The sequence below is a fragment of the Daktulosphaira vitifoliae genome, unplaced genomic scaffold (genome assembly GCF_025091365.1).
Source record: "Daktulosphaira vitifoliae isolate Bord-2020 unplaced genomic scaffold, ASM2509136v1 Scaffold_2, whole genome shotgun sequence".
NCBI lineage: Eukaryota > Metazoa > Arthropoda > Insecta > Hemiptera > Phylloxeridae > Daktulosphaira > Daktulosphaira vitifoliae.
Genome location: NW_026099573.1, coordinates 32,079,666 through 32,102,506, shown reverse-complemented (window position 1 = coordinate 32,102,506; position 22,841 = coordinate 32,079,666). Strand labels below are relative to the sequence as shown.

At 25.1% G+C, this 22,841-nt stretch overlaps 3 protein-coding genes across 6 annotated transcripts in view; 2 read left to right on the top strand and 1 right to left on the bottom strand.

The window, feature by feature from the left end:
* Positions 1-665: 665 nt before the first annotated feature.
* LOC126899871 (NAD-dependent protein deacetylase Sirt6) lies at positions 666-6,403 on the top strand. 3 transcript variants are annotated; one of them, XM_050675108.1, is made up of 10 exons: positions 666-765; positions 1,438-1,675; positions 2,203-2,305; positions 2,359-2,486; positions 3,152-3,270; positions 3,692-3,815; positions 4,963-5,136; positions 5,210-5,333; positions 5,393-5,718; positions 6,248-6,403. In XM_050675108.1, the coding sequence occupies exons 3-10, from the start codon at positions 2,240-2,242 to the stop codon at positions 6,366-6,368; spliced, it is 1,182 nt and encodes a 393-aa protein (XP_050531065.1). In that variant the 5' UTR covers positions 666-765; positions 1,438-1,675; positions 2,203-2,239; the 3' UTR covers positions 6,369-6,403. The 3 variants fall into 3 exon arrangements, with proteins under 3 accessions (XP_050531065.1, XP_050531066.1, XP_050531068.1); XM_050675109.1 differs by lacking the exon at positions 666-765 and adding an exon at positions 861-949; XM_050675111.1 differs by lacking the exon at positions 666-765 and adding an exon at positions 1,195-1,351.
* A 315-nt stretch (positions 6,404-6,718) lies between these two features.
* On the bottom strand, positions 6,719-8,725 carry LOC126899866 (mRNA export factor Gle1-like). Its single transcript, XM_050675099.1, has one exon. It carries the CDS (start codon positions 8,606-8,608, stop codon positions 6,836-6,838), a length of 1,773 nt encoding a protein of 590 aa, XP_050531056.1. The 5' UTR covers positions 8,609-8,725; the 3' UTR covers positions 6,719-6,835.
* A 1,422-nt stretch (positions 8,726-10,147) lies between these two features.
* Positions 10,148-22,841, top strand: part of LOC126899858 (unextended protein) — a 45,903-nt gene continuing 33,209 nt past the window's right edge. For both annotated transcript variants that reach the window (XM_050675087.1, XM_050675088.1), the window contains exons 1-4: positions 10,148-10,887; positions 14,914-15,170; positions 17,640-17,919; positions 18,188-18,859. In XM_050675087.1, coding sequence (XP_050531044.1) covers positions 10,588-10,887; positions 14,914-15,170; positions 17,640-17,919; positions 18,188-18,859 — 1,509 coding nt within the window. In that variant the 5' untranslated portion in view covers positions 10,148-10,587. The remainder of the gene's footprint in view (positions 10,888-14,913; positions 15,171-17,639; positions 17,920-18,187; positions 18,860-22,841) is intronic.

Here is a 22,841-nt window from a genome sequence, read left to right as displayed (position 1 = left end):
AAAACACATCATAGTAAAACCAATACCTTCTCAGCTTCGCATCGAAGCTAAAACACATCATAGTAAAACCAATACCTTCTCAGCTTCGCATCGAAGCTAAAAAATTTGAACCTTTAAATATTTATATCTCATAATAAACAATAAAAATTTTTTTATATATATATATAATATTAATGACACGCACACATGTACTGGTACAAAAACCAAAAATAAAATTATACAAGAAAAGTGTTGTCGGCGTGTGGTGAGCGGGGTGAGATGAATGCGTTAGACAGTCTGGTCTCAAGGCCATAGACGACGGGGATACGCGAGAATAACGACTAGTGGTGTGTGGAGAGTTACAAACAAACATACAAACATATATACATTAGAGATGGGAATTATGGTTCACCTAAGTGATCCGATTCATTCGAATCCGGTTCAAAGACCCGTTCGCGATCTAAAAGATATTTTGAGTCAATTGAATGGAACATTCAGCATAGTTTTGATTCTTTTGCGGTTCTCGATTCGCGAATTGCATGTATGATTCGCGATTCGGATTAGGGATGTGTCGTATAAACAAATGACATATGAATATGTTATCGTGTTATCATTGATATTTGGTAAGCGATCAAATCGGTACAGTGTGATTTATAGGGGAAAAAATTAGTTTTTGGGGGATCCGGATCACTACGATTTGGCGATCTGAATCATTTCGTTCACTATTTTGACCCGTTCAAAGCGATCCGTTCGTTCGTGAACGACACACCTCTAATATACATACAGGTGAAACTAATAGAAGCGTGTTAATTAAAAAATGGTTAATTTTAATTTATAGATAAAAATTGTTGTCAATTATCTTTTGTTAATACATTTTTCAGTTTAGTACGGCTTGAATTTTATTTCCCTGATTAGTATGGTTTGCAAGTACATATTACTGATTAATATTCTCTTTAATAATTGTTTATCAGTATGTATACAGTTCCTACAATATAATTTCTCATATAATATATTTTTCAGAATTACTAGTCTTTAAAATACTATTCTTGTGGATACTTTTCCGAAGTAATACGATACCGAAAAATATCATTCTTATTATTTATGATTACATTTAAATAACGATCTTTAAAATATTACTCCTATTAAATATTGTTCCATGATAAACTATTCTGTATAATCTCTGATAAGTATCTTCTTCATTCAACATAATAAGTTGACAGTAATAATTGACATAAAATTTGATTTTTATGTCTACACTAAAAAATAGATCTTATCTATCTAGAATAAAATCTTATCTATTTTGTGTCTATACTTTAATCCTTATGTCTTTGTAGCAGATGGTGTTACATGTGCACCATCCATCTTTATTTATGTAATTTTTGTCTGAATTGTTTTTAAGTTAAAATTTATTCGATAAAAATTTAACTGTCATTTTCATATTTCTTGATTTTACGGTAGTGAGTTGATGTAGTCATCTATTATCATACAGAATAAATTTGCTCAGTTAATCATTCGAATAGAACAGGACTCATCTACATAACATCGAATTCTATCGATAACCCAGAAATTATGAATATGACCTAACTAAATTCAAGTAGTACTACTTCTATACTAAATTTTATTGAATGAAATTAAAACCGTTAGTAGCAGCATCAATTAATTTTCATGGTTGTATACTTTGAAGAAAACAAGAAAGGTTGGTGTTTTATAAATAAAATTTTATCTATTAAGTTTAAATTATTTGTTGTTAGATATCTTAAACATTTTTTAAATAATTTTATGTCAAGATTAAGAGTATTCTTAATATTAAAAACAACAGAAAAGTATTATATTCTTAAAGTAAAACACAATTGGAAAATGATATTTAAATATCTGACAGACATTAATACATAATACATTCATTCATAACACATTAAATTTATATTCTGATAAATATTGAAAAGTTAAATTACTTACACAATAAATTTGATTTTATTTTCACTGGTATTTATGCCTTAGTAAAGCTAAAATATTGAAGTTAATGTATAAATGTGTATCATTTTAAGCTAAAGAAATTCATTTACTGATTATAATGCTTGGATTAAGCTTAAAAGTTTAATTCTCTACCAATAGATTAAGTCGATTAATTCTCATTTTATAAACAATTGTTTTATATTTTTTTTAATCCTGAAAAATTATGAAATATGTTTTTTTCTTTAGTAATTATATGGTATTCCTTTTCAGAGTTTTTACCTAGGATATCCATAATAAAATTTTTATAATGTCATGTAATTATGCTGATGGTCTATCACCATATGAATACAAGGGTGAAGTTGGCATGCAAGAGGTAAATAAAACAAACCATAAAGGGATCAATATTTTGTATTCTATTATTTTTAGGTATTTGACTCTCCTGAAGAATTAAAAAAGAAAATCACCATATTAGCCAAGTGGATAAAAGAATCAAAATATACTGTATTTCATACTGGTGCTGGTATCAGTACATCTGCAGGTATTCCAGACTTTCGGTTAGTATCCATTAATTTTATGAACTATTTAAGTGAATAAATTATAGGATGAGTAGAATTAGTAGTATAGGCAGGATTTATGAGTAAGTTAACGATTCCTGTAAGAGTACTTAGTTATGTCAGGCATGCACTTCAGAATTAGTTTAATAGAAATATAGTATAAATTTAATTAATAAAAACAAAAAAATTAAAAAAGAGTAAAACATATAATCTATTGGGTATAAAGTTGTCATTTGTTTACTGAGGTCATCACAATAATTTAATAATATTTCAATTTTTTAAAAATAAGTTATACCAATTTTATAATGCAGAAAATGTTGATAAAAAATTCAACATAGGTTAATGGCAGTTAGCATTTTTGTTTTTTTGTACTTGACATTTAAAACGCTTGCTGAATGCTACAACATATACTTTAATATTGGTGAACAATTTGCTTTTTTATTTTAAAAAATATTACTACAATTTTATTTTATGACAATGAAATCAAACTAAAAACATATATTGTTCTATTTTTAATAATACCAAATCAAAATTTGATATATAATATTGATATATATATATTTGATATATAATATTTATTATTGTATCTAGAATAAATATTTGGAAAAAAAAAATATTTTAATGTTTTACAGCAGTATATTTTATCCATAGTTTTTTATTTATAGAGGACCAAAAGGTGTGTGGACTCTTGAAAAGGAAGGAAAAAAACCAGAAGTTAATTTGGATTTTGATGATGCCAAACCAACAATTACCCATATGGCTATCAATAGTTTGGTTAAACAAGGTTCATATACATATTTTTTTTTATTTAGATTTTGTTAATTAAATATTATAATCATTTTTATTTTACACAAAAAGATGTTAAATAAATAAAATTCATTTGAATAAAAGATTAATATTCTTATAATTTTCAATGAATAATTTAAATAGTTGAAAATCTAAAAGTTTGACTTACAGAAGCTCATTAAGCTTTTTTATAAAGCTCTAGACGTATTGAGTATAGGACAGTTTAGAAAATTGTAGAATAAATATTTTTGTACCTTTTGATGTAATTTAGTGGCAAAAGAGTCCATCTTGGAGAATTTTATTAAAATATTTAGAGAAACTTGAAAAGGAATAGATATATGAGAAATTTTATTATTTATTATTTAGAACATTCGTAAGTAATAATTTGATCAATTTTTCATTAATTTTTTTTTTTAAAGGGTACATTAAATATGTTGTTAGTCAAAACATAGATGGCTTGCATTTAAAATCTGGTTTACCAAGAAAATTATTATCTGAAGTACATGGAAATATGTTTACTATGAAATGCGACAAATGCAAAAGGTATAAATTATAAGTATATATTTTCAATTACTAAAAAGCTCTTAAAGTAGAAATGACAAGCTAACTGATATATTGCAAATATATTATAATTTCTTAAGATTTGTTAAAATTTTTTTTTTTTTTTAATATTATTTCTAAGATTAATTTGTTACATTCCATAATTATCTATTATGGTTGATTCTTTTAGGTACTCAAACACCAAAATTAGAATTATTTTCTAAGAAAAGTTTTTTGGAAACTGGAAAGATTTTTGACAAATTTTTATTGACAATAATTTTAAACATTTGCCTTGCAGACGAAATCTGTTTCTGAAAATTCAATTATTAATTAAGGTATTGTGTAGGGCTTAAAAGTCATATAAAAATATTTTTCTTTTCAATTTTTAATAATGTTTAAGAAACCAATGACCTTTACACTTAAACTAAAGCGAATACAATGTACTTTAATAAAAAATCAAAATTATATTAAAAATATTAATTTAAAACTAAAAAAATATTAAAAATATTTAACTCAAAAAGCTACCAAAAATTATTTAAAAAATGCGAGTATGTATTTCAGAAAAAATGTTACCAATATTATCGTTAAACACACATGCTATGTGTTTATTAAAGCATTTTAGAACAGTGATTTTCATCACTGTCAGATATCAACCAATACTATTCTACTGACTAGGCTACATAATGGTGGATCCCTACTATATTTCACTTTTTAAAATAGCTCTCACCTTAATAGAAGTAGTTAAGTGGCCCCATTCCCAAAAATATCTTCCAAATCCAATTTTTATATATCATGTATCTTTCTCTATTTGATTCATCTGTCCTTGGTTTTCATTTTCCAATATATCCATCGAACTCTTCTTTGATTATTATTTTTTATTAAGTCTCTGGGTTTTAGTGTGTGTCTTGTTATATTATTTATTCTGGATTGAATACACTTCTATAAATATTATTAACTTTTATCATAGCTTGCACTTCTTCATTTATTCATTCTTCATTGTCCATGTGGACAAAAATATTTTTAACATTTTTGAAAGTAACACATTTCAAAAGCTTACAATTTGGTTTTTCTAGTGAGTTCTAGTTCTAGTTCTAGTGAGTTAAAATTATTCAATTTTTTTAATTTTTATATTGAATTAAAATATTTGTAGGAATTTTGTGAGTAAAACAGCTGTAAAAACTGTTGGACAACGTTGTCTTGGTATTAAATGTTATGGAGCCAATAAGAATGGTCACCAATGTCGAGGTATATTGTTTGACACTATTTTAGACTGGGAACATCAATTACCTGATGAAGAATTAGAGTTAGCAGAATTACATTCTAAGTAAAATTTTCTCTGTTAAATATCATTTAGATTTCACTTAGTTTTTATTAAACAATAAATGTAACATTTTTAGGATGGCAGATTTATGTATTTGTCTAGGTACCTCATTACAAATACAACCAATTAATTTAGTGCCATTTAATGCAAAAAAAAACAAAGGAAAAGTTATAATATGTAATCTACAAAAAACTAAATGTGTTAGTATTTTATTTTCATAAAACTTTTACATTTAAATTATATCTTGTATTATTTTTAGGATCGTAAAGCCGATTTAGTGATTCATACATATGTTGATGATTTAATGAAATCATTGATGGAAATTCTTCAACTTGATATAGACCAATATGATGAACTCAATGATCCTACTAAAATTATAAATAAAATTACTGACTGGACTATTTATGATAATAATATTATTGAAATTCGAGAAATGAGAAAAAATGCATTACGAAATAAGAAACGAAAGAAATCTATGGTTAAAATAATTAATGACCCTGTTAATGGATTAAATGGAAATCATGACAAACAAATATTAACACTATCAAAAATAAGCAAGCTAAATAATTTTGATAATATTATGATGTAATTATTCTTATATTTTATTTAAATTATAGTTATATAACTGCTATTAACCCTTAGTTTTGGCAAAATACATTATACTTTAATGAATTACTTTTAGTAGGCAGATTTAAATATTTTATTTTTAGGGGTTTAAAAATCTTTCTTAAAATGTTAAGATAAGTTACACAATTAGATTTAATTACTAATTATTTAAATTGTAGTCTGTAGCTTGTATGTAATTATTTTGTAGCTAATTTTTTTTAACTAAATATAACATTTTTAAAATATTAATAATCAAATTTAATATGTGTTGAACTATTTTAGTTTGTATTTATATATTTCAATTTAAAATATTATTAAGTTGTTTAAATTAGTTTATATATTAATAATTCATTATAATTTTTTCATCATTATGTATCTTTCAAAAAAATTATTAATAACAGATAAGTAAGAATTGACTGAAACTTAAATAATTTATACTATGAACATGTCATATAAGTTATAATAAATTATTATTATTGTAAGATTATAGATTTAAATTTTTAATTAGCTGCAAATCTCAGATGTTGGAACTCACTATCAAGTCTTTCGAAAATTGTTTAGTTCTGTACTTTTATCAAATTGTTTATAGTACAGTGTTTTACTTTGAATGGTTGCATATTAAGTTATAATATTTTAACATTAAATTATTTTTTTTTGGTAAAAAAAATGATGTCAAAACAAAACTATTACTTTAAACTGTTTTGTATACTATTATAAATCATAATGTTAATTTTTACTTAAAAAATTAATCATATTATTTCTCAATCATAAATAAAATAATTATTATAATTTTACTATTATATTGTGTATTAAATGTTAAACAATTTAATTTAATTTAATAAATGAAATAAATTCAGAAACAAAAATTTTTTTTCCTTGTTTTTCATTGAACAAATTTTATCTTCCCAGTCTTTGCAACTTATAATAAAGCAAAATAATTCAGTTATAAAAAATATTTGTAAAAAAAAACCAAATAATATACACATAAAACTTTTTAAAAATATTACTTATATTAAATCACAATTAAATAAGATGTTGTTTTTACAATATTTAGAAATAAAAACTAAAATTAGTAGCTAATTAATACAAATTTTAGTCACCAAAAATTGTATGGGATGATTCCTTTAGGTTTATCAATAAAACCTGTTTGAATAGTTTTTGAAAGAAAAGTTTTCAACCTCTGAACAGGGCCTCCACGGCCCTCAGGAGTAACTTCATCAATTTTTTTCATATACTTGCTTTCAATATATCGTAACATTTTAATAAACTGTTTCCCATAAGCTAGCTTTAACTCGTATCCAGTAAAAACCAGTACTTCTTGTATTAACACAGCGGTAATATCTAATTGAGGAACCATATTTACTGTTGCCGATAATAACATCCAAGCTTGAGCAATCCCTAAGGCTTTCCCACTTTTGGATTCTGTCACAATAAGAGCTGCAAATAATCGTATGATCCCAGTCATTCTAGTAACATATTTATCTTGTTTTTCAATAATGCCATCTTTATAAATGTATCCTAATGATTTGTAATATTCTTCATCAGTTTCTTCTTCTGTTTTTGCAGCACTATAAGGGATAAGGCTGGGACATCTTTGTTTAAACCTAGCATATAATAACACACCAAAATCTGGATGTTTTATCCATAGTTCTATTATTACAGAAGCCACTTCAAATGCTGTTTCTTTTTTGACGCTAGTTACTAGTTCTCCAAAGTTTATAACTTTTTTGGCTAATGTATCCATACAGAAACTCAAGGCGTCTTTATGACAATTGGCAGAAATCATTGAATTAGCTGTTTTTACTGTTTTACAATTTAACAATGAGTCCAGTTTTTCAAATTTATCTTGCATATGCCAAGCTGACAGGGAAGATATAGTATTGACAGGAGTATTAATTGACTTAGTTAACTCTTGCCTCAAAGATTTTAAACTATCATCAGAAATAAAAGCAGAGTATGCATTTTCAAAGTTTATTAAATAATCTTGAAGGGCTAAATGATTTTCTAAGAAGTGCCTATATTCTTTTTTAAAGTCATAATGAACATTTTTTAATGTAGGTTTTGGTGAAATATTTTCTAATTTAAAAGAAAATTGATTAGTACTTGAACTAGGAATTTCTTTATCAATTTTGAATGAAAATTTTGAAGGGTCATTATCAACTTTTTTGGGTATGTCACTAAGTTTAAAACTAAAACTGTTTATGTCACTTTTTGTTTGTAAAACATTATTTTCTACTTTATCTGTTTTATTATCAGTTTGTATGTTAGTAAATTTATTCTTTTCTTCATTTTCATTAACTTTAAAACTGAAATGTTTACTTTCAGATTCTTTCATATTTTTCTCCAATTGTTCATTATAAACTTTTAAAAGTTTTTGATCAAATCTATTTTGAACTTCAAACAATTTGGTTTTTAGTTGGTCATCATTAACAATTATCTTACTGGCATAATTTCTATCTATAACTAGTTGTTTACGACGTAAACGTTTCAATTCTTCATTAGCAGTTAATACATTAGACTGTTCTTTTCTTTGGCGTTCCCAACATACAGCTTTTTTACTTAATATATTACGAACATGAGTTTTTCTAATAGTTTCAATTTGATCCATAGTTATTTTATACAATTCATCAAAAATAAATATTGACGGATCTTGAGATTCGTTAAAATTTGTAATATTTGATACAATCTCTTCAGTTTTATTATTATTGTCAGTTATTAAACTATTTTTGGGAGTATAATATTCATTAACTAATTCAAGCTCTCTATTAATTCTATAAAGATGTTTGGTAAATAGTGAAATACCTCTTTTAGTATCAAAGCTATTAATGGAACTACATTCCGTTTGATTTGAATAATCAAGTTCCTCCATCGTGCAATTCACTAAAATTAAAAATTAAAAAAAATTCTATTGAAACTATTTCTACAATGATTTTCAATAGTAAATAACAAACCAGATGACAGAGTGAATCTATTAAACTTAATAATATTATCATAGGTTTTAAACAGTAATAAACTGATAACGATAACGGCCACAAATGAAATATGGTATTAACCATACTAAATATTTAAATTTAAATAACGACAATTTCAAATTGACATAACACTGCTCCTAATACATGGAACTTAAACTATTTTTTAAGATTTTATTGTAATTATTTAATTATTGAAATATTGTTATAGTAACTGTTGAACCAAATTTTATCAAAATGTACCCGTATTATCTATCTTAGATGTTGCACTTGATTTTAGAATAATACAAGGCAATCTTGTGCATCTCATAATCTAGTAAACTAGTTATTTTTATACATAGAAAATAAGAAGCAAAACTGATTCTATGGGATCAGTCACTACTTTATATAATATGTTATAAAATCTTCCAAAGTGTTAACATTGGGAGATTTTATTTAAATTTTTATCAACATAACTAAGTTATGTAAACTAAAGTTTTACATGTAGTCTTCTCAGCTTCACATCAAAGTTAAAAAATGTTCTATAAATTTATATTTGAATTTTAAAAAATTGTCCAACCCTCCTTCCAAATTTCTTTTACATACACGTCTTCTACACCTCTAATTGTAGTCTAATATAATGAATATAATTATGATATAAAATATCCCTTACTAAAACATAAATAATTTTATTATAAATATTAATAATAAATAATATAAATAATGAATATTAATAATATTAACTAGATGGAATAAGTCTAGAAATAAACAAACATTTTACTTTCCTAAACCAAAGTTAAAAGTTGACCTGTCACCTCTAAATAATGTTTCTAGTTATTTGAAAACAGTTGCTGTGTAATGTATTTTAAATTGTCAAAAACTCAAATTCAAGCAAAAAATTAGATTCCTAGGCTTGCATGTTTTGTGTTAGTTTTTTAGTAAGCAACACAAAAAATCCCAAGGGTTGTAATGATACTTCCTGTCACTCCCTTCAAGTTTCCCCGTTATCTACCAATCACTTTAAACTTAGCTTTATATATAAAAAAATATTATGTACTTTTTGGTACAATTATTAAAAATCAGTTTTAATATTCACAAAATTTAGTTTTCAACACATCATTTTGATGTTTCGATGATATCAGTAAAATAGGTATGATGTAAATGTACATAGATGAATACCATCACAATGTTATTTTTGTCATTGGGCAACTACGGCCGTCTTTTACAATAACTGATAACAAAAATATTCAAATTATCAACCAGCCAGCCGGCAGACAAGCGCATTGCAAAATCGCTGATAATTTAGCAGCCGACATACGGTCGACGAATGGAGCGCTGGTGCTACTGCGGGGGCGCACATCGCACATCAGCTGCTTGTTTTTTATGGGTGTCCCGGAGTTCCGCCGATCTACTCCGCTATTTTCCGTGCCATCCATTACAATGCTAACCCGGTGCGGCCATTCCAGTTTCCACTCTCCAGTACTGGCCGCCGTCGACAACGTCTCAGTCAGCTGCCGTGCGAGCAGCAGTCGTTGCTACTCTCGTTATTCGGTGCCGCTGACACACACGCGCAATCGTTATCAACGCCCGGTCCGGTGTATGAGTTGGTGTGTGTGTTGTGTGTGATTGATTGTGTGTAGTAAGAGCGCGCGCGTTTGATTCTTAATGTATGATTTTTGATTTATCATTTAATTTTTTTCCATTCGAAAAATTTTTTTCTTCATTTTTGTATTAGCGGATTGTCTAGATAAAATATATTTGTTTTTAATAATTTCCTACTGACAACGAATATGTTCGTTTACTTACGTTTATTAACATCTAATAGTTAACATTGGTTGACTAGTCGTGTAATAATTAAATATACTTAATCTGAATAACTTGTTTATTTTCTTACGAAATTATGTGTAACCAAAAAAGTACGTTGGTGTATATTACACTAGTTTTATTAGTGCTGTGCGAATTTAGTTTATCAACATCCCCAAACCATGTTCTGACCGTGGATTCCGTTCATATTGTGAATCACACCAAGTTTTATGATAACCAGGCAATTTATGTTAAAGTTATGATTGCTATAACAGGCCACGAGTTCCAGGAGGGCATACAATTTAGACCTACATCACGAGTGGCATTAAGGGGTTCAGAATGTTATAAAAACCACCCAATGAAGAACATTGATTCTGATAAACATGTATTTGAAAAGGTAAATAATTTCTTATTAATAAACTATTTTTTATAATTGAAATTATATTCTGAGTATAATTATTTAAAGAATTTTTTTTTGATTGTGTAGCAAAAAAGTTTTGTTCATTATCATAACAAATTTCTGATAATTTTGTGAAATAAAATCAAATTTTTATACTAATCGCTTAGAAATGTTGTTTCTCATTGTAGAGCTTCATAAAATGTTTTTCTAAAAGTATTAATAATGGATTATTTAATTATCTTGAAGATAAATATTTTTTGAAAAATGATCTTCGAGTTAAATTTATTGTTCGTTATGATCATATTTGACAAAGCTGTGGTGTAAAGATATATTTGTATACAATGTAAATTATTGAGTAATACTCTTCATAGAAATTGAGTCAACATTTTATAATTAATACTGTTTATTGATAAATATTTCATGAAATTTATTTGAATAATATTAGGAGGTTGTAAAAAACATATAAGTTTGCTTTATATGATTTTGTTTTTTGTAAGAATCAATACAAAATTTTTACTTTTGAGTCCAATTACTTTATTATTTTTAGTTAATGGGTATACAACACTATGAAAATGTGTTAACGGACATATCCTATTACTGATTATGGATGGATTACACATGGATTATTTATTAAACCTATTCTAATTTTTATACTTTCTCATTACCAGTTAAAATTGTTTTATTTCTGGAGACATTTGGCTGTTGATTAAAAAAATAGTTATATTTATTTAAGTTTAAAATATATATATATATATATAAAAATAACAAAATATAATTGGTCTATTAGTCTTTGATAAAGAATATTACATGTATGACATTTTAAAATAAATACTAAACTATAATTGTATCTTTTAGGCATATAATAAAATGTATTCTTCAAAAAACAATTTAGGAAAAAATATTTGTATATAAAATTGTATGAATAATAAATATAAATTTAAATATATTTAGTTAGGTAAACTGATATGTTTGCGACTTAAGTATCATCCTTCTTATAATTAATTTATTAACAAAACTGATTCCTATAGTAATCAACAAAAAAAATTTGTTTTAAAAAATATTATATTCCAATTCTGATACACTATCGCTCCACAACTAAAATATTTCATAAAAACCTTTTTTACTAAAATTTTGATGATACTATGACTATTTTACTCTTTTGCATCTAAGACATGTTTAAATATGTGTAAAAATTCTTTTTGGGAAGAAACTGATTTTTTTATAATATTGTGAGAATAATTATGATATTGTTTTAAAGAAAATATGTTAAAGGATATATTACAGAAATACCAACTTCCCTAAAATATATCCCTATTTTTAATGAAAGAATATACTAAATTATTCGAATAGAATATAAGAGACCAAGTAATTTATGAAATCCTTTCAAATTATGCAAAATATCTAAAATTTGGATGTTGTAGTTATAATATTTTATTTAAACATATTCAATGTACTTTTATTAAAATGGTCCAGTGTAACGAAATTTATTAAAAATACTTTTAAACATAGTATGTATTTAAGGTTTTTTTAGTTTTCATAAGTCTTAAAAACTTTCCTTTAAAATTCAAGGTAACTTAGAGCGTTATGTATTTTTACGAGATTTTTGCATCTTCCGATATATGATCTAGCAAGATAAACAATTCATATTTTCTGTTAAAGTATAATGTAAACTATCATTTTAAACAAATTTGTTTAAATTGTGAATATTGATATTTTATCCTAATATATATGTATATAAATCCCCTATAAGTAGCACTTATGGTATCGAGATGCGTCTTTTAAGAATTGCGTTGACTAGATTCAATATTTAATTAAGGATTATCCGTGTGGTACTTGAATTTTGTTTAGACAGTTACATTGTATATTTTAATAATAAATTAGAAAAATGATGTTAGCGCAGGCAAGAGTAATTCTTTTTAATAAAACCATAATTGTAATATTTCATTCGAAAATTGTGATAAATTATGAAATTCATAGAGTAATTCACTTTTATTTGTTTTGAGTTATACATAAATACACAAAGAAAACATTTTCGCGCAATTATTCAAATTATACCACTGATTTTTAAGCTAAATTATCACGGATAATTTGTTTATAAAACGTCTAAAGACCACCATGTTTCTTTTCTGAAAATAGTTGTTACTAATACGATACAACGTGTATGGTCATTATTTGTAGTCGTGGTTTTAAAATAATGACCATTAAATTTAAAACCCGATTATACTAATTATTAGAAGAATTGTCTTTCCCGTCTAAACTAAAAATCTACATAAATTTAATTTAAACTTCAATAGATTATGATTATCAATAGGGTAGATTTTGCGGTCATCAATTTTGTGTTTAATAGATCTCTTTTGTAAAAGTTTAAAAACGTATTGAGTTTGATTATCAAATTTATTTATTTTTTTGTAGTGCGTTTGTATTTTGTATTTTTATTTTAATATAATATTAATAAATTAGTTACTACCTATTTAATCTATTACTATTATTTTACAAAGAGTTAAAATATAACTTAGCCATGTAAATCTAATTTATTCTTAATAACCTAAAAGATTATTAAATTGTTATTTCATTTAGTTTATTCATGTTTTCAATTGGTTATAAATTAAAAATGAAATAAATTAAATTAATGTTTTTTTTATATTATATTATCGCCAAAATTGTTACTATTAATTGTATTTACCATTAAAATTTTTATCTTATTTATTTTACTGTAAAATAAATAAGCGGCTGCTTTATTTCTATTGGTTAATTGTAGTGGAGTATTTTATGTATACCGTACTAAAACTTCATTTCAAATTTTTATTAAATACTTCTTTATTTAAATATTATTTTCTAAAACAATACGATTGAATTATATTTCGTATATGTTAAATATTTGTGAATTTGCATATATTTATTAGTATTTAATCTGCCCATTATGATATTATACAGTATAATATTATTCTTATTTGTATTTACATAAAATAGACATGCTAAGGTAAACAATCAAACATTATATTTCAGCTATTAATTAAAATATTGAGTACATGCACTTTTAAGATATGTCTATAGTTCAATGTAGAAAATGTGGCGAATTGGTGGATATAAAAAATGTTTAGATATAAAAATAAATTTTTTATTGTTTTGGTATGTAATACTTTTGATAACATCAATTCACCAATGCTTAGATTTGATTATTGCTTTGAAAAATTATTATTATCTTAACTTATAACTTAATAAATTATTTAAAATATTAAAAACAAATAGGAATAAGAGATATGAAACTGTATAAAAAAGTCATTCGTTATTTTTACAATTTTTTGTAAAGATTTATTCAGAACATCTAGATTAAAACTACATTAGTTAAAAATTATAATCCATTGTCTATGTAAGTATAATATCGACAGTTCATAACTAAAAAGATAACGTGAGAGTTCTTTTTTTATACATAAAGCTTCTACATTAGGTAAATTCAGTAATTTCTAATACTTAAATTCAAAATTTTGAAGCGAGGTCCGTTTATATGTTTATAATATTTTATATGTTTATTATTCTAAACCAAACCTAAGGATTAGAAATACGTTGCATTGCTGCTTTAGTAGCGGTGTAAAATGTTTCGTGAACTTCTTAAATATCCTGTTTCTACATTTTCTAAACATTATGATGAACGATTTTAAAAATTTGTACACGTGTATTTTGTTTTGTATATTATAATTCTTTAACTATAATTTATACATAGTGGAATCATTAAAATATTAAATTCAATAGATTGAATATATTTTAAACTCCATTCAATAATTATTAAAATCCTTATTTAGAGGTGTATGAATTTAGTGACTAAAAATTGCATAAATTTTTCTAAGAATGACATTTTTTTAATACATATCTAATATTTTCAAAATAGATTCTATTTAGATTTAAATTGCAAGATTCTTATAAATGAGTTAGTTAAATTGTTGTCAGCTATATATTTACAAAATAATTGTTTTACTCAGTAAAATTTTATTGTTAATATTCATCGAATTTTGTTTGTTTTTTTAGGTATGGGGTAATGATACATATGCCTTGATGAATATCGTGTTAAAGTTTGATGAAGACCTTATCACTCGGAGTCTTTACATGTGTGTAAATATACCACGAAAACCATATAGTGGTTTTGTATCATCACTATGGAGTGCATTAGCTAACAATGAAGATACATCTGGTAAATGGGTTAATCAAGGCGACTCTGTTGCAATTCGATGGTCCGATGATCCGACCATAATAAGCACTGATACACCAAAGGATAATGTTCAAAGGTGTGTACTCAAATAATATTTATACTTCGAATTTCTTCCCCAGACTGAAATTTTGACTATTTGATATTTTTTTTGTTGTAAAATCTATATTTTATTTCTTAACTACTCTGCATGGGAGCAAATAGGATGATGACTTGGCTAGTTAGCAACCCTTCCCACCACAAATGAATTTTGCAGTTCCTTTAAATTTTTTTAAAGGAATATTGAGTAATTCCTTATATACAGGTGATTGATTTATTATTGACCACTAAATTTCCCTTAAAATAAAAATAATTTTGAAAAAAATTATTGATTTTGTTTAGTATTATTTAAATATCAATTTATAATTGGTTATACTAACTTAATTTTTTTTTTTATGGTAATATACATGTTTAACTAGTAGTTAACTAGTTAATAACTAAGTTATTAAAATTTCTAAATATAGACTATAGGCGAGGTGCTGTTTATGTTATTTATATCATTATGCATTTCTCTGCCGCGTTACTCCTCCGACCTAAGTATAAAAATATTTATAACATCTGAACTACTGATTAAGAAGTTATCAACCGATCATTTTTTCAGATGGATCATTGTCTATTATATAAATTAGTTAGATGTCATTTAAAAAATTAAGTTGCTATCATTGTAAGGGATGGACATAAAAAATATTTAACCATTTAAAATTTGAAAAATAAATAAGCCCAAAAAAAATTTTTTTTTTCAAAATTATAATTTTAGAAGACATCTTGAGGTCAACAATAACTTAATAATCCTGAAAAAACAGTACTCGTTTTTATAAAATCGTGTTTTGTAATATTGTAATTGTGTACAATGTTGTCAGTGCTTTTAGTTTTTAGCTATTATAGTTGCAATGCTATAGAAAATAAATGATATTATGTTATTATGAATTAATAGATTGACAGAAATAAGTTAGGGTATATTATTTTGAGGAATGCAAAAAAAAACATTTTGGCCTTTGGAATACCCCCAGTTTAAAACACTATTTGCAACTATGCTACTATGTAATCTTTACCATTATATATGAGCTCGCAAAGCTTATATTGATTTTCCCTATTAAGTTCTATGAACTCGATTATGTTTCGTTAGCCTTCTCAGAAATTAACAATTTCTATGTTATTTACAAAGCACTGCTGCTTAGTTATATTAATTATCCTTCTTATAGATTTTGTTTATCTTTCATTGAATTTTGTATATTTTCATTATGTTATTACAAAGAAAGAAATTATCAAAAAATTCTCATATGATACTTTTAAAATACACTCGAATGGTAATTTTAAAATAAAGTATCGAGAATTTGTACATAAATGCAACAGTTTTGTTACTATTTATCAGAATTAAGGGGGTTCAAACGCTCGAGCACCACGAGAAGGGTCCATCTCGAATTTTACTAGCTTAGTCATAACTAGTGACAGAATTTTTCTAGGTTTTTTTTTTGCTCATCACTTTTTTATAGTAGCGATATTTCCATAGTGGACCCCATGTAGGTCTTAATTCGGCTCTGCTATTTATCAAAAATTTCCCAAACATTGTACCTGTTAAAAACACTCAGTATATATATATATATATATGAAAATTTGGACATTTTTTCTTAAGAGTGTTTGACGGTGTTTTGGTTGCTTATATTAATTTATATGATTATTGCATATAAGTTTTATAAACCGGTTGGCCAATCTGCCTTAATAGTTTTTTTCTTCAAGTTTGATGGTAATAATAGTTAGTACCTACCAAAAATGGTGTTCTATAAAAGCCTTGTATTATGGTATGCAATCAAAGATTGATTACACTGTTAAATTGCATTCAGTTTTTAAAACATACAATTTAAATGAAAAATTCTAAACTTAAATTAAATTAAATTAAACTTAAATTAAGAGTGTGCAATATTTACTTATTATTATTACAATGTAATTTGTGTTATAATTAATTGTTTTGTTGAATTATTAACTATTGAGTTTTCATTTTAATGGAACATTTCTTGATTGTTTAAAAATGATGTAATTTGAATCAAATTTATTGAAATAAGTAAATACAATGTATGTAGAAATACTTTTTTTTTTTCATTATTTTAAAACCTCTATCATACAACTGAAAAAAATGATAATATTGTTTTTTTTTAATTTCATTTTTTTGTTTCAAATAATAGCCTTGAAATAACCCAAAGAAGTTTTTTGTTAATTATAAATTTATATCAGATATGCTGTTATACAGATATATTATTATTTGGTTTAGATATAATAGGAATCAACTTTATTCTTTGATTACAAATACTTAAATTAGTGTCACGTTCATCCCTTACGAGTACAAACGACTATGAGAAAAGTTCGACTTTAAATATATTTATCCACTTTATTTTTGGATTATATTTTTCTAACAATATGTAAGGTTTGGCAGATTTTGCTTAAAACGTGTTTCATCTTTATTTCTATAGCTTTGGGATTATTCTATTTGAAATTTTATTTTATTTATTTACAGTCGAAAACGACGACAAGATAGCCGTACCAGTTTACTGAAGGGGGTCACTTCATTGAGTACGGCCTATTTATCTACAGTAAATTTGTTTGGTCTTCGAATGGAACATTCAGATGCCGCAGTAGACTACGATGAATTTGGTGTACCGCAGTTGTTGGTTCAAAGAAATACTTCGTTTCGATTATTTGGGAGTGGTTGGACAGAACATACTTTATTTGTACTCACAGAGAAAAGTGGCGAAAGGGGGACACCTTGTGAATTCCCTGTTGGTGAAATTCAAAAGGTAGGTAATCAATATTTTATCTTGTAAACTAGCAATCTTGTTTGGTAGTATATTTTTTTCATTAATTTTAAAATGTAAAAAAATATAATGGTGTTTCAACTACCAAGTGGTTGAAAATCTGTTGTTTGTAACTTTTATGATTAGTACTCTAGCCGTTGGTTTTTTTTTATGTTTATTATTAAATTATTCCTGGATATTTGTAATAATGATATGAATAATAATTATTTAGACTAATATATAATTTTTAATCGCATGTTATTTTGCTTAGGTTGATTTGCTCCAGAATGATCAAAACACCGTAAAATTAACAATCATCTTGCCACAAGCTAGCAAATCAGGAACGACATTCTATTTTTGTTCTAAAGAAGACGATAAGGCGGGTGCTATATGGACCCACATGGGTAGCGAATACTATAAACAAATGGGCGTGTACGAGAAAATGTTGCCGTTTTGGCTCCAAGTTGCTATTATTCTTACTTGTCTGTCTTTCTCATCATTATTTTCTGGTCTAAATTTGGGTCTTATGTCTCTGAACCGAATGGATCTTAAAATTATTTGCAATACTGGTACCGATTCGGAGCGAAAATATGCCAAAGCTATACTTCCAGTCCGTATACACGGTAACTATTTACTGTGTAGTATTCTTTTGGGTAACGTTATGGTTAACTCAATATTTACCATCCTTCTTGATGATCTTACTTCTGGTCTCGTGGCTGTTATTACGTCAACTTTAGCTATTGTCATTTTTGGTGAGATTACCCCTCAAGCTGTCTGTTCTCGACATGGTTTGGCTATAGGTGCTAAAACTATATACATTACAAAAACCGTAATGGTCCTTACTACTCCACTTTCTTGGCCAATAAGTAAAGCTCTGGATTGGGCTTTAGGAGAAGAAATCGGAAGCACTTACAATAGAGAACGACTTAAGGAATTGGTTAAGGTAAGTGAATTATATTTCATGATTAATTTTACGCATTAGTTTCTATGTTAAAATACTGTTGATCTTCTTTCGATAAACTATAATAGGCAAAATTCTTAGGTACTAGTGTAACTGCACAAATTATCAAGGCGCTAATGTAATAAATTTTACTGATTTAATTTTTAAGTACTAAAGTAGAATTTCTAAAGAGATGATTTGAAAAAAATTTGGTCCGTGTAATTTGATAAATTTATGTGGTATTTATCACATTAAAATTCCATTGCACATGTTGCATAATGATTACAATTTTATTCTTATTACATATAGAAATCATCATTGGTCGTATCATGTTGTTTTTTAGAATAACAAAAAGATTTTTAATTGATTTTTTCTTTAAATACAATTTTTCATTGATATTATTTAAATTAAATTAAATTTTTAATTAAAAAGAATGCGGTGTCTGTATAATGTTTTGCGATATTTTTTACGTCTATGGTAAATAACTTAATCATATCAAAAATATTTCATTATATAAGTTTTTGAAAATCCTATACTTATTATTCAATCGAGTGAATCGGTTAAATAGACATTTGAATGAATCGCTTTAAGTATATTTGTACCGTTCAATTAATTATTTGTAAGTAATTTTAAAGTCAACCAGACGAAAAAGTTTTTGGATATTAGTAGTTTCACCTTCATCTCTAATTGTTGTAATTTAGTCAAATATTTCTGATTACACAGTAAAAGCCTATACTTAGTCCAATTGTGTATTTAATAACATTATTATTAAATATATACATTTTAATTTAAAAATACATTCAGATTGTTATCGCAATATATTGTATTTTTTTTAATGCATTGATGAACAGCGATCGCGTGTGTTATTCACAAAGATGCTACTTTTTAAGAGCTATTTCATGGTTGTATTTTTTGCTAATTGTCATTCAGTGCGTGTATTTAAACGTTTATGAATTTTGTAGACGACTAAAATAGAAACGTGGCGTCGGTCACTAACAAAATATATTAATTATTATTTGTATGAGTTTGATGAAAGGGTGTATTGATGTATTTATTATATATATATATATATATAAATTTTAATTTTTTTAAAATAACCCAGTTTTGATAATACTTATTGATAGATATTCATTTTTTTTCTTCAATTTTTTATTATATCTTCTTTATTGATATGTAATTATTTCGTTTTATTAGTTAATGTAAATATTATTAATTATTCCACTTTTAATTTAGAAAACATTTATAATTTAAAATTAAATAATCCAATTTTTTTCAAAAAATTATTGGCATGATTTTTGAATAATATTGTATTCAATAATAACTTAAATAAAGTAGATATTTTTTTGTAGGCATAATTTAAAATATACTCTATTCTTAAAATGCACCGAGTTGCATCATAAATCATGACAGTAACAATGAATAATGATTTAAATGTACCATATGTTGTATTTTAGTATACGAGTTGTTTATTAATCGCATACTTAACTCATTAAAAAATATGTTATCTTTATTGGATGTTGATACTTCTAAGAAAGTATTTTCTCTGATATTCTACAAGACCAATAAAGAAATAAATTATTCAATGTTACTCAAAACAGAGTTTCTTTCATAAATAGTAAAAAGAATTAAATTATAACGTTAGTGTCCCACAGTAATTGAAAATCTAATCTTTATTATTTAACTATTAATTACAGTATATTGAGGCCGATTTATTTTAATTCTTACTGTCTTAATTATTTAATACCCTTAAATATTTTGTTGAATAACAATATACGCTGATAATTTTTGTCACATTTAAATTGCATCGACTTAAAATATACTTAAACATCTTGATACATTATAATATAATAAAGTAATTAATATCTTAGGCGTGTGTCACTTGTATCTAATAAATAACTGCAGTATTTGAATAAAAACTTTTTTTTTTTTTAAATTTTAATAGTAAGAAAATTTTATTTACATTGATTTATAATACTGAAATGATTTTAATCATTGTATTTCGAGAGAAAATTTCTACAGTATTAATTATTTACAGAAGGATAAAATCTAAGTGTAAAAAAGCCTAAAGGTGCATTTTATTTATTAGTAAAAAACTAAACTCATGAAATATCATTGTCCATTTTAGCTTTTTTAAATTTATGACTTTAAATTTGAATACAATTAGGTAATTAAAATATAAAAATAATTGTATAAAAGAATGAAGAAGGTAAAAATTTGAAACTGCGTCAATTGTTCTCTAAGTTACAGTAACATTCAACATGCAAAACGCCTCATTTCGTAGTATTGATTTTCGTTTTTTAACCTTAAATTGTACTTGACAGCACGTGTGCATTAAGCCACAGGAAAATAAAAATATTATTTATTAATTTTGCACTAATCATGAATAATCGTCGAAATTTAATATTTAGTTAATATGTTTAAAAGAATAACCTTCCCAAATTTTGTCATAGTTATGTATATTAATTTGCAAAAAAAAATCATATATTTTCACTTGAAGTTAAAATTAGAGGCAAATTAATAGTCGTTTAAACTTCAAATAATTTCTTCATTTTATGAATTGTTATCTATGGCAAATAAACACGTTTGTAATTAATAGTTCGTTAAAATTTATCATACTGATACTTTTATTGACATTTAGTTTTTCAAATACATTATTCTAAATTACAAGGTGATTGATTAACTATGTCTCACTCAATATCTTTAAAAGTATAAAAATTTTTTTAGTTTTATATTTTCAAAATTAATAGCGCCCTATGCTATAAAATATTCAAAAAAAATTTTTAATCCTATCTACCTCTCTCCTTTTTAAAATTGTATCAACTTAAATTTTTTTAATGAAAACATATATGCTTAATTAGCTTAAAAATAAGAAAATAATCCAACTAAGAACTGACTAGTCGATAATAACTTTTTGAACCAGCACTTAAATGCTAAAAAGCAGGAGATGTATTGCGGTTCATAAATTATTAGGGATAAAAATAAACAGATCTGTGCTTCGTAACCAGTTATTATAGTTAAGTGTTAATATTTTCCAAAATACTCGTTGTTATGGAACGGACATTTTTTTATTTTTAAGCTAATTAAATATTTACGTATTTATATAATAGACTTAAATTGATACTATTTAAAAGAAGATAGAGAGAGGATAGAAACAATATTTTTTTAATTATAGTACATATGATACTATTTTAACTACAAAAAAAAAAATGTATAATATTTTTATACTTTTAATTTATGTTTTACAACGTGAGACATATTTCATCAGTCACCCAGTATATGCTTCAAATTAGTTTATTGTCTTATAATCCAATAGTCCTTTATTTTTATCAAAGATGTATAAATCTTATTATTAATGCAAAAAATATGTAGTATCATCGATAAGGATATTTATTTAGCATTATTCATCAAAGTATAGTTTTAAATTTGTAACATTAATTATTTTATTAAAGTAATTTTTAGTCAATTATTTTTTCTTACGTAAAAAATGTTTTTATTAATTATAAATTAATAATTTAAAAAAAAAACGTTTTTATTAATAACATTATACAAATAGATATCAATTCTTATTATAGCTGTACTTTTGAAATTCACCATTTAAACTTAAAATAAATAGTTATATTAATTTGAAATGAAAAGATTTACTTAATTTCACATGAACTCTACTACATATTGATATAACTCAGTACCTTGAAGCGTCCAAACAAATTATTGTTTTTTCATAATTTCGACTAATGTGCTATTTATAATTCTCATTTTTTAATATTTTATTGCAAGGCATTAAAACATTTTTTTAGTGTAGATGTTTAGGGAAGCTGGAACTATTTTTTATATGAAGAGGGGCAAAATTATATTAACTAAAGATAAAGCCCTTGATTGTTACTAAGATAAAAAAGCGGGTGAAGCTATTTTTTTTGATGATTTTTAGTGATTAAATACAAAAAAAAATCCGGTAGTTTATAAACTTTATCCTTGATAATGTGAATGG